Source organism: Melampsora larici-populina, assembly GCF_000204055.1.
Source record: "Melampsora larici-populina 98AG31 unplaced genomic scaffold MELLAscaffold_121, whole genome shotgun sequence".
Lineage (NCBI taxonomy): Eukaryota > Fungi > Basidiomycota > Pucciniomycetes > Pucciniales > Melampsoraceae > Melampsora > Melampsora laricis-populina.
Window position 1 is genome coordinate 62,919 of NW_006768885.1, and position 15,435 is coordinate 78,353.

A 15,435-nucleotide genomic window follows, 5' to 3' on the forward strand; every position below is an offset into this window, starting at 1 on the left:
TTTCTTCCTGTAAGACGCATCAAAGAGATTTAGCCATGCTCTGATGCGGCTCGAACCTCCGCAGAACAGTGACAAAACGGGAAAAATACTAACGGCGGCATAGCATCGGCCATACTCCTCCCAGGTTTTGGGTTGCAGGTGAGCGGGGCTTCTGCTGTTAATACGACGTTTGACCATCGCCGAGAGCTTCATGACTTTAGTATTGGTACCTTTAGACTTGAGTCTCCAACTGTTGAAGAGAGTGAAACCTCCTTGACTGCCTTTCGCTAGGGCATGGTCGGGTGAAAGGTGTTGTCGTGAGACGATCTCGGTAGCAACGACTGTACTGGTCTTGGTGCTGCCGGGCTTCGGTACGAATGCTCGAAAGGCGATTTCCCGTATCTTGGCAAAGCTTTTCTTCTTCTTCGCAGGGGCAAGTCCTGGCGTTCGGATTACGGGCTCGTCCTCGCTATCGCTGAAGACTGCAACGGCTTCCTCATCGAGCCAAGAAGTAGCGGGGGACGCCGGACTAAGCCGAGAATTGTCTCCATATAGACGATCAGAGACGGGAAGGGTGGGTGCCGTCGCCTTTTGCCAAAAGTAGTCAGCCGGACGCCGCTTAGTATTCTTTCTCTTAGGGACGAGAAATAGAGCAGGATATGGAAGGCCGAGACCGAATGGAGTGGCGATGACGTGCGACATGGTTTCAGTCAACAACAACCAGTTTGTAAATAGCGATTGAGTGGAGAGCCTGATATATAAAAGCGACGCGAAGAGCTGGCAGCACAGTTGTAACCACCCAAGGGGGCTTAGAAGGTAAAAAGATTATGCAAAGGGAAATATTGATGAGGGTGCAAGGGCTCAGAAGTACTAGAGTTATACGAGGGCGGAAAAAAAGAAAGGCGAGACATGGCCTCCAGAGAGAAGCGATCTATGTATATATTCTCCACCTCATTTACTCGAGTGAGAGCCATAAACGACAGATTTTTAGCCCAGGATCCCACCAGAACGACACCTCTCGCCCTAGAATGAGAATCATAATTAAGGAGAAATCTGGACGAGCGCAGAGAACAGCGGGAATTCAAGTCCGAAAGCTGCATGGTAGTCTCCAGATCAGTGCTCTTACGCCAAAAGAAGTATAAATTGCGAGGCGAATCGCAACACTGATGATAGATCGAGCTTCGTGTAAGACCTGTCGAAAGCTGAGACCTTATCGCTCTCGCTTTTCCGAGCGATCGAGGAAAGCTTCACAGCAACAACCATTTCGTTGCAGATGAACCGCAACTAATGCACCGACCGGGAGCGGGACCGGTTCGATCGGGTCCCGGCCAGGATCTGGGTATGGTCGGGTTGGCCCGGTCATATGGTAGGGGGCAAGTTTTGGTGCAAAGAGTATCAAATCATATACTATGGTGTACGTGTAGACTCATACTGACATATAAACATGACATGGGTAAAACATGTAATTTTTCCATGTCATGTTTGGTCGAAATTCATCCCCAAGCCAAATACCGTACGACACGACTCATACTGACACACATCGACATGGATTTTTGATTTACAAATCCCGTGTCGTAACATGAGTCATCTCGTACATCGTACCGTCCGGGAAGTGTCATACTGACACAACATGACACCAAATGTAAATTTCTCCAGAATATTGCGTTCGGATCGGACTATCCGATAATTGAACTTCATCAATTTCATTCAACTTTTCCACTTCACCCCACAGCCTCTTGACAACGTCCTTTTATCTCCTTCAACTCCTCATTTCCATTTCTCAGTGGTCTATTTTTTAATTTCATTGCAGATTTTTGTTATACTTTCCTCTGATGTGACAGATGATTTGCCTACTTTATAATGGCTATGGGTGGTGTTGAGATTGAGTGATGACTACAACATTAAGATTGAATGTCCAATCCAATCATTCTCAATTGTTATATGATGTCAATATACACTTTACCAAATGGCAAAAGAGTCAACAACAGATCATTGTGGTTTATGTCAAGCTTTTTGATTGACTGTTTGGTAAAGCGTAGAACCGACTCTAGCTTTTTGGATCTGCCCCTTAAAAAAGCAGTGGATCAAAAAAGTGTTTTTGTGTAACACTTTTTGGCAAGAGTTCCAAAAGGGCCCTTATCTAGGGCCCCATCTTCTTTTGCAAAGGTAATTATAAATTAGAACAAGTGCAAAGTGAATTACAAGTTAGAACTAGGGAAATAAATCAAGAAACAATTTGAGGAGAGAAACAATAATAAACATCTAAAAATGACGCAGACTTCTTGTTCATGTTCTATACTTCTCCTTATCACTGATCCACAGAAAAATCTCATCAGTTAAAGATTCCTTATAGTCAGATAGCCACCCACTTTCAGTGTCCATCCCACACTTGGATCATGATAATTAGGCTTGCGTAAGGTCTGCGTCAAACCCTACCCACAAGAATCTGGTGCGTGAAGCCAACCCAGTCTTGGGGATGACAGGTACAGTTGAACCTCAGCAGTGACCGTGAATCATCATGATCCAAAACCAATTTGATAGAGGAATGGAGATCAAGTAGTTCCGCATTCACATAGTGAAGAATGAACATGCAAGATCTGATTCCATCCTCTATCAAATTGGCCTGTGAGACTTCTGCGTGTACTGGTATCTGACCATCATGGAAGAAAGAATTAAGTTGTATCTCACATCATCATTGTGATTTAAATGGATGAATCTAAAGATAAAAAAGTTGCATTACTTTGAAGAAATTGAAATGAATTGTTTTGAATTTAATAAATGAGATGGCTTGTTTTGATTGTTTTGATTAGAAACTAAAGATTCAGTGTAATTTGGTTTGATTGAATGATGAACAGTTGAGATGATTGAGTTTAGGTGAATCAGATGGAGACAATCGATTTTGATTGGATCAGATGGAGTCTGGAAATGATCAATATTGATTGGATCGGATGAAAGCAATCGATTTCGATTGAATCGGATGAAAACAATCAATTTCGATTGAATCGGATGAAAACGATTGATTTCGATTGAATCAGATGAAAGCGATTGACTTCGATTGAATCAGATGGAGATTGTTTTTGTGCCTAATCACAAAAAAATGTTAAACCATTGTTAGCTAAGAAATAACAAATGGATTGAAAGGGGGTGGACTGAGAAGAGGAATCTAAACCTGAGAAAGAGAACAGTCCAATAATTGAACAGAAAAGAAAGTGACTTTTGATGGAAAATTGATGAGTTCCAAGTTGAATATTGTGAGTACTTCAAAGATAGAAGAAGTTGAAATACTTACTCAAAGAAACAAAAGTGAAGGAGGGAATGTTTGAGTTGGTAGGTGGGAACGGTTGACTATGTACCGGTGGTGAATCGGGTAAAGCTATTAGATGCAAGATAGTGTCATGTTTTTGTCAGTATGGCACTTCTCGGCCATCAGACCGTCCGCCATGACTCATGTTACGACACGGTTTTTTTAAATCAAAAATCCATGTCGATGTGTGTCAGTATGAGTCGTGTCGTACGGTATTTGGCTCGGGGATGAATTTCAACCAAACATGACATGGAAAAATTACATGTTTTACCCATGTCATGTTTATATGTCAGTATGAGTCTACACGTACACCATAATATACAAACGACATGTTTGTTTGTCTCTTTGTTGTAGACTAGATGCTAGATATCTTTTGGAAGGGCTAAAGACAAGAAGAAAAATTGAAAAATCATATATCTATCATATATTTACGGTTTTTTTGGTTTTTTGAGCAGATCACATCACTGGTCACACTGGGGGCGCAGAAAAAAAACGCGCCAATAGACGCGCCTCGCGCCTAGGCGCGCCCAAAAACTCGAAAAATTGGTGGGCGCGCCCAAATTGGGTATGGGTATCCAAACCTAACAAACACGGCGAGGGGGGGACTGTTAGGTTTGATTCTACCATCAGATATGCCCCCAGGTTTATTATCTGATTGATCTAAAAGTCTCAACAAACAATCAAACAATGAGATTGATGTTGTTGAAGTATCACCAACGGAGAATACTCCACTGTTTTCGGCTCCAGATGAGCTTGACGAGTTTGAACAAGGTGTGGACCGCTCACAAGAAGAGGACATGTTAGTCAACCCAGCCTTAGATATGGCTTTTGATGACAGGTTTATCAGTTTGATCTGACTTTCTTTCAACCACAAGCTTTTGAGCAAGTCCAGTCTAATGGTCTCAGTGCACCTGGAGCTTAGAGCCCCAAAGATGTCAATTTTGACTAGTTGTATCTCTCCCGTCATCTTACGTTTTTGTCACCGGTATTTTTTGTTTATTACAGTATGTACTTTAAGCTAATTTTAAGATCTGAATTTATCAAAAGACCAGTCTTTCTCAATTTTGGCTCAATTTTTAATTTAAAAAATCACGCCTGGCGCACCAGTGGCGCCTAGGAGAGAAGGTGCGTAGGCGCACCTTCTACAAAGAGGCCGCGCCCCCAGTGTGAATCACTGGGACTAGCGGACCTGTGAGGGTTGGGTATTCAAAAGAATACTCAGGGCTCACTAAAATTGGCAAGGTGGGTTGGTAAATTTTGTTAATTAAGTTATATTTCAAATATAATGTATTACAATAAAGTTATAAAGATAAGAAAGAGAGAAGGAAGAGGGGAACTGGTCTGTTTGGGTGAATCCAGACAGACTACAGTTAAATGACTCCTTAAAAGGAGGTTCAGGATTTAATTATAATATAATATAATTAGTGAAAGCTGGATCCAAGGCTTTCCTTCAATCTTCAAAATGACTGATTGAAGAGTGATGTGTAGAATCACTAGTCTGGTTGTTATAAAGTCACCAACTTATGGTTATTCAAAAGGTACACCAACCTTGAGTTGATATAGGTCACTAACCTGCAGTTGTTCAGAAGGTACACTAACCTGTGAGTTGATATAGGTCACTAACCTGTAGTTGTTCTGGAGGTAACTAACCTGATGTTTATTGGAAGGTCACTAACCTGATAAGGGGTTTCTACTTAGGGGAAGTAGGGATCCAGAGGATGAAGAATAAGATTACTTTATCTTTTAGTCAGGAAGCTACCTTAAAGAGATGAAGAGAATCACTAGTCTTATATTATATAAGACTTTTGATTATGTACTTCAAAAGAATCTTTAAAGGGTTCTTTAAAAGAGAGGTGTAATAAAAATGCTTGAGGAAAAGATCCTGAAGGCTGAGAGAGGAGAGGTTTATATACTCTCCTCTCCAAACCTAACTGTAATGATATTTGATTGTATCATTACTGTGGTTTAGGTTTTAATGATTACTCTTAATTATTATTATTATTAGTATTACATAATTACATATACGTGTTATGTAATTTATGTAGTATAAGCATTTTAACTCTTGACACTGAGTTATGAGGTGTAATTGGTGTTTTATTACATGTTACATATGTTTTTAACTGTATATGTATATGTAATTTATGTTTTTATATGTTTTATTATATGTTACATGTGTTTTATAAGCTGTATGTACATGTAATTAGGTTTATAAGTGAAAGTTCAATATTATAAGTTAGTTTTGGGTACATGTATATGTACCCAGGGCTGACATTCCCCACCCTCAAAGGAGGTCATCACTTCTTTTCAGAAGGTTTATGAGCTCTTTTTTGTGCTCTGAAGTCTCTCAACGTTGTTTTGCCGTTGGGTACTTTATCAGCTGGTAGCCATTCATCTTCATCTGCACTTCTGTTTTTGTATCTTACAGAACGTGTTGTTGAAGATTACCATTGACTTGTATTGCTCTTTGCTTTATGATATGTGAGAAAATCTTATCTCCGTCAGTTTCAAACCTGATAGGAGTTTTCTTGGGTATTTCTCTGTCAGGGAATTTGCTCTTATCTGAAGCATGAAATTTTTTTATTAGTGAAATTGGGAATACTGGGTGTTTTCTCCCAAATTCCTCTGTCAATGCTACTTCTACTGCATTGCTCCCATGGAATTTTAGTATCACAAAAGGTCCAACAAATTGGTCTTGAAGTTTCTTAGGTCCCTGAAGATTGGTAAAGTTTGTGGTGGAGAGTAGAACTTGTTCTCCTACTACAAACTTAGGTTCTTTATGTGTTTTATTCCGTCTTTCTTGATTGTAAGTCACGGAATCCTCAATACATTGCGCTGCCCTGGCCCTTGCTTTACCAAGCATATCAAAGAAACTCAAGGAAGTTGGATGAAATTCAACATTTTTATTTTTTATTTGGTCTTTTGGTAATCTAGGACAATAGCCTCTTTCTACTTCAAAAGGTTTTTTTCCTGTCGTGCTATGTATACTGCTATTATATGCTAATTCTAAAGCTGGTAGCAATGTATGCCAGTCATGTGTGTGTCCGTCTTTGTCTGTGTAACAGAGTCCTTCTGTGCAATACCTCCTAATGATCTCAGTTAAGGTACTAATATTTCTTTCACTGAGACCATCAGTCTGTGGATGGTACGCAGTGGAAAGGGCTAATGTTGTTCCAATAAGTGCATGCAGACTTTTCCAGAATTCAGAAGTAAACTTTGGATCTCTGTCACTGATGATTATTCGTGGTAATCCTACGTCACTGATTATTCTTTCCCAGAATAGTAATGCAATATCCATTGCTGTTGCTTCTTTGTAGCATGGTAAGAACCTTGTTCTCTTTGAAAATCTGTCCACAATGACTAGTACACAATTGTAATTGTTAATCAATGATGGTGGAAGACCAGTAACAAAGTCCATGTTAATAACTTCCCATGCATATGTTGGTTCTTCTATTCTTTGAAGTAAACCAAATCTTTTTCCTGTGGCTTTATTTGCTTTCTGGCATCTTTCGCAAGTCTTCACATATTCTTCCACGTCTTGTCTCCAATTTGGCCACCAAGCTGTGCTTTTGATTCTATCTACTGTCCGGTCTTCTGAGAGATGTCCTGACATAAACTCATCATGGCATACATGCAATGTTTGTTGAATGTGTTCTGCATTTATTATTACTAAATTTGCAGTATGTTTCTCTCTGAAATATAGTAGGTCAGATTCAAGTGAAATTTTTCCTTGAGCTAGTCCATCCTTCCAAGGTTGCTCAAGTGTGCTTGTCAGGCTCAAATCAGTATGCTGCGCAGGCAATATTCTGGTCAGTTTAGCTGTGTTACTATTCTTCTGGTAGCTAGCTTTTACTTCATCAAAAAATTCTTCAGACAATTCACACAAGCTGATTCCCATTACGGGAATGTCTCTTTCCATTTCCTCAGGTTCCCATGCTGGGTTGCTAGAATCATTTGGCAATGCCATTCTACTTAGTCCATTGGCGTTATTGTGGAATTTTCCTGGTCTATGAGTAATTGTCATGAATGGTTTATACTCTTGTATTGCCATCATCCATCTCAACATGTGTCTGCTTGGGGATTTGAGATTTGTCAGAGATCTTACTCCTGTACAATCTGTTATTACTTCAAAGTAGCTGCCGTCAAGGTAGTAGTGTAATTTTTCTAATGCCCAAACTAGTGCTAAAGCTTCTAGCTGGGGTGAAGAATATCTACTTTCAGTGTCTGTTAATTTTCTGGATATAAAAACAATAGGGCCTTCTTTTGGTTTTCCATCAATTATTTGTGTTTGATGGAGTGCTGCTCCTAAACCCTCAATTGATGCATCAACATAAAGTTTAAAAGGTTTCTCAAAGTCAGGGTGAAACAAGATTGGCGCTGTTGTAAGTATTTGTTTTATTTTATTTACTGCATCAATTCTTTCCTTAGTCATTTCAAATACTACGCCTTTAGCATATAGTTTGTAGAGACTACGAGTAATGATCCCAAAGTTTGGGATATGGGCTCTGTAGTAGCTTGTAAATCCTAAGAATGAGCTTAATTCTTGCTTGTCTTTAGGGCAAGGTTTTTGTAGTACTGCTGCTACAGAGTTCTGGTCCACTGCTACCCATAGGCCTGATACACGGTGGCCTAGAGCTTTGCATTCCTCAAAACCAAAGTGACATTTCTTTAAAGATATTGTCATACCCATGGCTTTAGCTTTTAGCAATACTTTCTCCATTGCTTCTAGATGCTCTTCCCATGTGGTATGAAAAACTATGATGTCATCAATGTAGACTTTGAGCCATCCTTCTCTTAATTCTTTTGAAAACTCCGTATCCATCATTCTTTGGAAGAAAGCTGGAGCATTTTTTATTCCAAAAGGCATTCTTATATATTCAAAGATTCCTAAATGACAAATAATTCTGAGGTATTTCCTGCTACATATTTCCACGATGTTCTGATGGAATCCTTTCATTATATCCATGAGAGTAATATATTTTGCATTAAAAAGGTTAGTCAAGGATTGGTCTATTCGTGGTAAGGGATATCTATCAGGCTTGGTGTATTGATTAAGAGCACGAAAATCTCCACAAAGTCTAGATTTGTCATTATGCCATGCTATCAGAACATGCGAAGTTATATCAACTTCTTCATCACTACCTACTTTTTGTATTACGCCCATCTTAAGTAGTTCTTCAATGTGTTTTTCTATTTCTTTTCTACTTCTTGGGCTAGCAGGATATGCACCTTTTCTTAAAATAGGGGGGTAAGGTTTATCTATTGTGAGTTCTATTTTCACCGGATGGTTCTTAATAACTCCTAGAGGTTGCTCTCCCAATCCAAACTGATCCTTGTATTTAATTACCATCTGAATTATATCCTCTTTTTGACTATAGGTAAGATTGGGTCCAAACTCAGCTTCTAATATTTTTTCTCGAAGTTGATTTGTGTCTTCATTTGTTGGAGACTCCATGGTATTGTCAGGTTTAATTGATAAGATTTCTTTGTGTTGCATTAAAGCAAATTTAATACTCTTGTTATTATTGCCAATAGTAAAATATCTTTCCTTACTATGAAATATGTCAAATCCATATTGGCTCAAGTTTTCTGCGCCCAATATGAAGTGTTTGTTGTTTGCATTTTCCATCACTACGAATTCAACATTTATTCTAATTGACTGTTTAACATGTGGAAAGATCACTGGTAAGCTGATAACGCCTAAGGCATGAAGTTTACTACCAACTCCAGAAAATTTCACATGACTACTGGGCATGATTCTTTCTTGCCAGTCTGGTATAATTTCAGATAAGAAATGTTTTCCTACAATTGAGCATGATGCTCCGCTGTCCAGTAGTATTGGTACTTTACAATTATTTACTAATGCTCGAGCCATTGCATGATGTCCTAGTGTATGCGCCATTCCATCTGCTGGTTTGGATTTCAGTAATCTTGCATCAATTGTATTCCCCATCTGCATGTCATCTTGCCATGAGTGAGGCACGTCTGCTTCCGCTTGCAATATATTGATGCTTTTCTCATTATCTTCATGAGTATCAATCATGCAGACATTTTGTTGATGTTGATTTTGAAGATTTTCTCCTTCGCTATCTGAGCTTGAATCCCCTGAGAGTTGTCCTCCTTGAAAGTCAAACTCATCATTCATATTATCACTTTCTTCGGTGTCTTCTTCAATCACATTTATTTTCTTATCTTTACATCCTCTCCATTGATGTTTTGGATCTTTACTTCCGCAGTTTGGGCATGCTCTGGAAGGTTTCCTTTCTGACGTGCTTGGTTGGACTCTTGTACTGGAGGGACCTTGTAATTTATCATCCTTAAAGGTGGCTCTATTCTCAATAAAAGGTCTCCTTGGTCTATTCAAGTATCTTTTCTTAGTGATGATGGTTGTATTTTCAAAAATATCTTTGAACACCATTAGAAACATATCCCACTCGTATGGTGTTGAGAGTTGGCTTTTAATTGCATTCCTAGCATCACCATCAACTTTATTCAATATTTTATTCACTATTCTGTCTTCAGAAGAATCTGGATCAAAAGCTGAAATTCTCTTTTTTTGTTCCAAAGACCACGCTGTGGGATCTGTGTGTATATTTGCATCAAATTTATCTTTCATGAATAATTCTTCCATGTTATTTTTCCAAACATTGTTTCCAAATCTTTTATGAATTTCTTCTTTCCACTTGTCCCATGTCATTGAGCCTCTAGTTTTACGTTTGTCCATGTACCACTGTCCTGCCGTGCCTGTAAAAGCTGTTGCTAAATGGCTTACAACAACAAGAGGGTCCATTTTCAGGGTTATAATCAGATCATCACACCAGTCAATGTAATCATTATGGTTATATTCACCGTCTCCGCTAAATTTTTTCCAATCTCGTCCTGTTGGCCAAAGTTTAGTCAAGGCTTTAGTCACATTATCTTCTCTAGTAGGTTCTGTCATTGCTGTTTGAGCAGTAGTTTCTCTTGTAAATGATCTGTCACGAGGTGGTAGTGTCTCTTCTCTTGCAATTGTTCTCTCACGAATTGTTGGGCTCTGAGAATTTCTATGTGCTAGTACAGGTTCTTCATAGGTCACGGTTCTTTCTCGTGGTCCTGCTGTGGCTAGTCTAAACCTGGCTTCTCCTCTCAGTGATGGGTCTACTCTTGAGATTTCTTCCAAGGGTGGATGTACATGTTCATGGATTATACTTGTATTATTTTGGTCATTTATCATAAAACTATTGTTGCTATTATTTCCAATATCAGGTTTAAGTTCCTGAATAATTGACAATCTTGCTGCATTGGCGTTGTCGTCCATTTGCCTCAGTTGTTGTTGTATTTCAACATTTTTTTCTAATATGTTTTGATTTAATGTTACTTGTTGTCTCAACATTTGATCTGTAAAAGCTTTCATTTGTATTTCTTGTTGTTTTAATAATTCTTTTGTCAATTTTTCGTGGTTGTCTTTCATGTTTTCTTGTAATGCATGGTAAGATCTCATCATACCACTCTCGAATTGTTGCTGTTGCTCATTTAGATTCTCACGGATTTTTGTTAAGTTTTTATCTTCTTTAATTTCACCAATTTTCGAGCTTACTTGATTTTCGTGTTTATCAAATTTGTTGAGTAATTCCTCAATTTTGTTATAAGGATCTTCGATTGGTAGCTTGAGTTGTTTATCTAATTTCACATCTAGTTGTTTAATTGCATTCTTCATCTCTCCAAGATCACCTATTACTATATCACTAGTCTCTTGAATGCTTTGTTTTTCTCGAGATATTTTACTTATTGTCTCGTGAAAATTCTTATCAAGACTGTTTATTTTGGAGGTCATCCTTTTCTCAGTCTCAGATATTCTGGAGGCAATTTGATTAGCTAAATTAGTAATCTGTTTAACCATATTTTGCTGAGATGCTGATAAATTTGCCTCCTCCAATGTGGTATTGAGCTTTTCTCGAATCTGCAATACTAAAGCTTGAGTTTTGTTTAGACTATACATTGGCGTGATTTCTGTATTGTGTATCTCAGTTTCTCCTGGTTTGGTATGTTGGCTTGTATTAGAAGTGGATGCACTTGCTTCTCTAATTTCAGAACTAGGTATATTTTCTTTCTCTTTTCCTTTACCTTTATCTCTCATCTCAGCTGGATGGTCTTTCTTATTTTCAAGAATTATTCTCTTAATTTCTTGAATTTCAGAGAATTTTTCTTTCAATTCTGTGAATTTTACTTTAACATCCTCATAAGCTGTTTGATGTTGTTCTTGGTTTTTGAATTCATAACTTAGTGTTTTAATCTCACTAAGTTCTTCTTTCAATTCTAAAAAATTTTTCATAACATCATCATAAGATGTTTTTTGTAATTGGCAATTTATCTTAAATTCTTTAACTCTTACTTGCTCACTTTGCTCACTTTGATTCTTTAGTAGAATCGGATTTGGGTTCAGGTGCTCAACTTTCTCATAGATTGCATGTGTTTTTCTTTGTATAAGGTCATCTAGATCTAAATAAGTGTTTGATAGAGACATAGAAGAGGTGGAAACTTTAGAATTTGTGTTTGAAACTAAATACGACTGGTTGAACAGTCCTTGATTGTTCAATTGGTCCAACTGATCCTCTTCTGACTTGATAGATGCAAGAGAAGGGGATAACAGGTTGGGAGAATTATCTAGAGGTGGTCCAGTAAAGGGTGTCTCAGCATAAAGAATTGATGGATGTGAGTGAAAAGAAGAAGTGGGAGGAGGAAGAATACTTACTGTTCTTTCTCCTTCCCCTTGCCTTTGGATTCCTTCTTCTCGTCTTGTTTCATCCTCTTTACCATAAGCATCATATCCAAAAGGTTTGATGACGTCTCGGCTAGCTCCTCGATTTCCTCGTCGCGCGCTCGCTTGCGACGTTGGCTCGAGGGTCCTGCTTCCACTCTCGGTTGATCGAACTCCAGCATTGTCTGAGGGTTGATGCGATAGGGATTGTAGCCCGCTATCTCCTTGACCCTCTGGCGATAGCGTCTGCCTCCCAAGAATTCCTCTAGCTCCTTGTGAGTCTCCTTCGCTACACCTAACACTTGCCTGAAGCGAGAGTTGTTGCCTGCAACTCTCGCTTCCTCCAGGTCTCGTCTGAGGTCGGCGATCGCTTGGCGAAGTCGTCCTTCCTCCAGGTCTCTTGTCTGCTGGTAAGACAGTGCAGCTGGAGGAGGTGGAGGCAAGTTGGGGTTGCTGGTACTCGGCATGGGTTGGTGTGGTCGTTGAACAGACGACGGGTGTGGATGGTGGTTCGGATGAGGTTGGTAGTGAGCGGCTGGGACAGGCGGGTGTTGGGCTACTGGGGCAGGCAGATGGGCCGGATAGTTCGGTTGGTAGTAATAACCGGCTTGTTGTTGTTGGGTCTTCAGATGTTAAGAAAGCAATTTTTTTATTAACATCATTTTCTCTTGCAAGCTTGTCTACTAGCTTAGGGTCTGGCTTACCTGAGGGTGGTAGTGGCTGGAATAATTCCCCCACTGGGGTTCCTCTCGTGCCTCGTGAGCTTGGTTCGATGGATCGTTTTGATCTCGTTGAGCCTCGAGCACTGGTTGAGCTTGCTCTGCTAGACATGTTGCGATTGAATCGTTTCGATTAACAAAAAGAAAAACAGAATTTAAAAAAATGAAATTCGGAATCAAGATGAAGAAGGAAGTAACAAAAATGAGAATGTTAGTTTTCTTTGTGTTTAGTGTTGACAAGGGAAAAATTTAGTAATAATAAAAAGATAGACGTACGATGACCTGATTGTCCTTGTTCTAAATGAGAAGGAAAGAAAAAAAAAAATTAAATTGGAAAAATTTGTAGCAATACAATGGTTTTAGTTATTAAAAAAAAAGATTTAATATTCAATAATGGTTTTGTCGCTTACGTTGTTGATGGTATCCTCGGGTTTGATTACCTGGTTCTGATAGAATAGATGTTTGATTAGGGGAGAAAAAATGTAGTAAAAAATAACGATAAACGAAATGATCTTTCAATTGGTGAAGTCAAGATGACAGTAGATTTTGATTTCAACTCACGCTGTACTTGGGGTCCTTGTCCTTGGTTGTGGGCTGGGGCTCCGGAAGCTTGGTTGTTTCGCGCTATAGGACCAATGGGAATAGAAAAAAAATTTAAGATAAAAAATCTGACTCGGTTTTGAGTTTGACTTACGGTACGTTTGGGCAGCTTGTCCTTGGTTAGATCCACTAGGATTAGTACTGTTGTTGGCTAACAAATTAAAAAAAGAACGTTATACTATATAACTACAGTCAAATCGGAAAAGCTTGACCGATTTTGCCCGCAAAACTCGATCAATTTGGCGGGGAATTTGTGACAAGCTTTTCTGGTTTGACTGTATAACAACTTCTCGTTTTGGTTGAATCAAAAACACTGAATTTTTTTTTTGATTACTTACTCTGATGATGAGCGATTAGGTTTTCTGGTGGTGATCCTTCAGCTCGGAAGGGTTCTCGTGCGGTTCCTTCAGATCCTGGAGAATCAATCTCTATATTCGCTAAAGGGTCAGGTGCTGGCGTAGTGGTCGTCGAATCGATCAGGATGGGTTCTTGCGATGTATTTCCGTAGGCGTCTTCGAACTCTAGAACAGAGCCGTCGAAGTTAGGGTCCTGTAAGGCAGGGGTGGATTGGTGAGTCTGGTTCGCTCCAGTAGGCTGTTGTTGAGGAGTGCCGTGGTTGGCGAGGTCGAGCGAGTTGAATAAATTTGGGAAAGACACTAGAGAGAAAAGTTTAAAAATTAAAAGATGAAACGATTATATAAAAAGAACGATCACAGTGACATTTTACTACTCACTGGCAGGCCAGTGAGTACGATTCACCTCAAAACAACCTCAAAACAATCTCAATTCAATCTCAATTCAATATCAAATCGACCTCAGGTTCAGTTTGAGTGGGGGATATGCATGAGCTGCAGATGCACCTGCAGCTAGTTCAGTAGTATAGCTGCAGATGTAAATTGATCTTCCAAAACTTCCAACGGCTTCTTTTAAATTGCTCAGGATGGTAAATTGCATTCTGAGAACTTCTTATGCAGCAAAGTTTGAACTCATCAGATATCCTTTCTTAATATCCAGTCACCTCTTGTAATGGAGTCATATTTCCAACTCAATTACAAACCATGTTGTAATAGCAGGGTAGCTTGATGGAATCAAGGGCTCATGATCCTTAATAATTCTGATGAACAGAGTTGTTAAAACAAAAGCTCAAAACCAAAAATGACAAGTGTTTCCTTTCCTCTTACTTTGTGAAATATTGATAGCTTCACATTATTTTTTTGATATGCTTTGTGTACATACCGGGTATCAAAAACAAAAATTGATGAACAGATTCAACCCAACACAGTTCATGAATGAGATTCACGAATTTTTGGAGATAATAAAGGAATGAAAATGTTTTGAACCCAGAAAAAGTGGAAAAGGAGAACTTTTACATTGAGGCCACATCAAAACATCTTCTTGCTCTCATGGTTATTCAATATCCATGGCATCGTCTTCCAGATTAAGTTCCTGCACGAAGCCCTGGAAAGTTGAAAAATGGATCAGGAGACTTCTCCATGGTGACTCTATTCAGCGCAGTGATAATCTCAGGAACTCACCAGATTGTTGAGCTGCACTATTGAAAGTGTTGGGCAAGCAATATCGAATGTACCTGCCGTGTTATGTTGTACAACAAGCTGGCCAATCACCTTGTGACATGGAACAACATGATAATCCTCACGCAAATCATATATAACTGATGCATTAAGCAATCTTGGCAAGGAATCATAGGGGTCCTTGTGCTTGTCTTCAGTATTGAGAAACTTCAGAGATCTGACAACTAGAACTGGCTGGGTGACATCAGGAAGCTTGACAATGTCTGTGATATTACCAACCCTGTTACATGAATCCAAAGAGTATGATATATAGCTGTTTCCAGGATTTTTGCTGTATGTACTATGTGGCTTGTTAGAAATGACAAGGCTTTTAGCAACTTCAAAAGTGGATGCAGAAGTTTTGTCTGGGCCAAGGATCCCAAGTTTTTGAAGTGCTTCAAATGCTTGAGAACTGAGTTTTTTCGCAGTCCACTTGGTCCGGCGGTTTCGTCGTAGATATTCTTTGATAATAGGGTCAGCATCAATGGTACGTGCATCAGGATGATGATTGCTTGAAAGAATCCACAC

At 39.1% G+C, this 15,435-nt stretch overlaps 1 protein-coding gene across 1 annotated transcript in view; it reads right to left on the reverse strand.

The window, feature by feature from the left end:
* MELLADRAFT_76172 (uncharacterized protein) overlaps positions 1–872 on the reverse strand; it is a gene marked incomplete at both ends in the record, with an annotated part of 3,193 nt that extends 2,321 nt beyond the window's left edge. The window contains one exon of the mRNA XM_007419035.1: positions 93–872. Coding sequence (XP_007419097.1) covers positions 93–113 — 21 coding nt within the window. The remainder of the gene's footprint in view (positions 1–92) is intronic.
* Between the last annotated feature and the right edge of the window lie 14,563 nt (positions 873–15,435).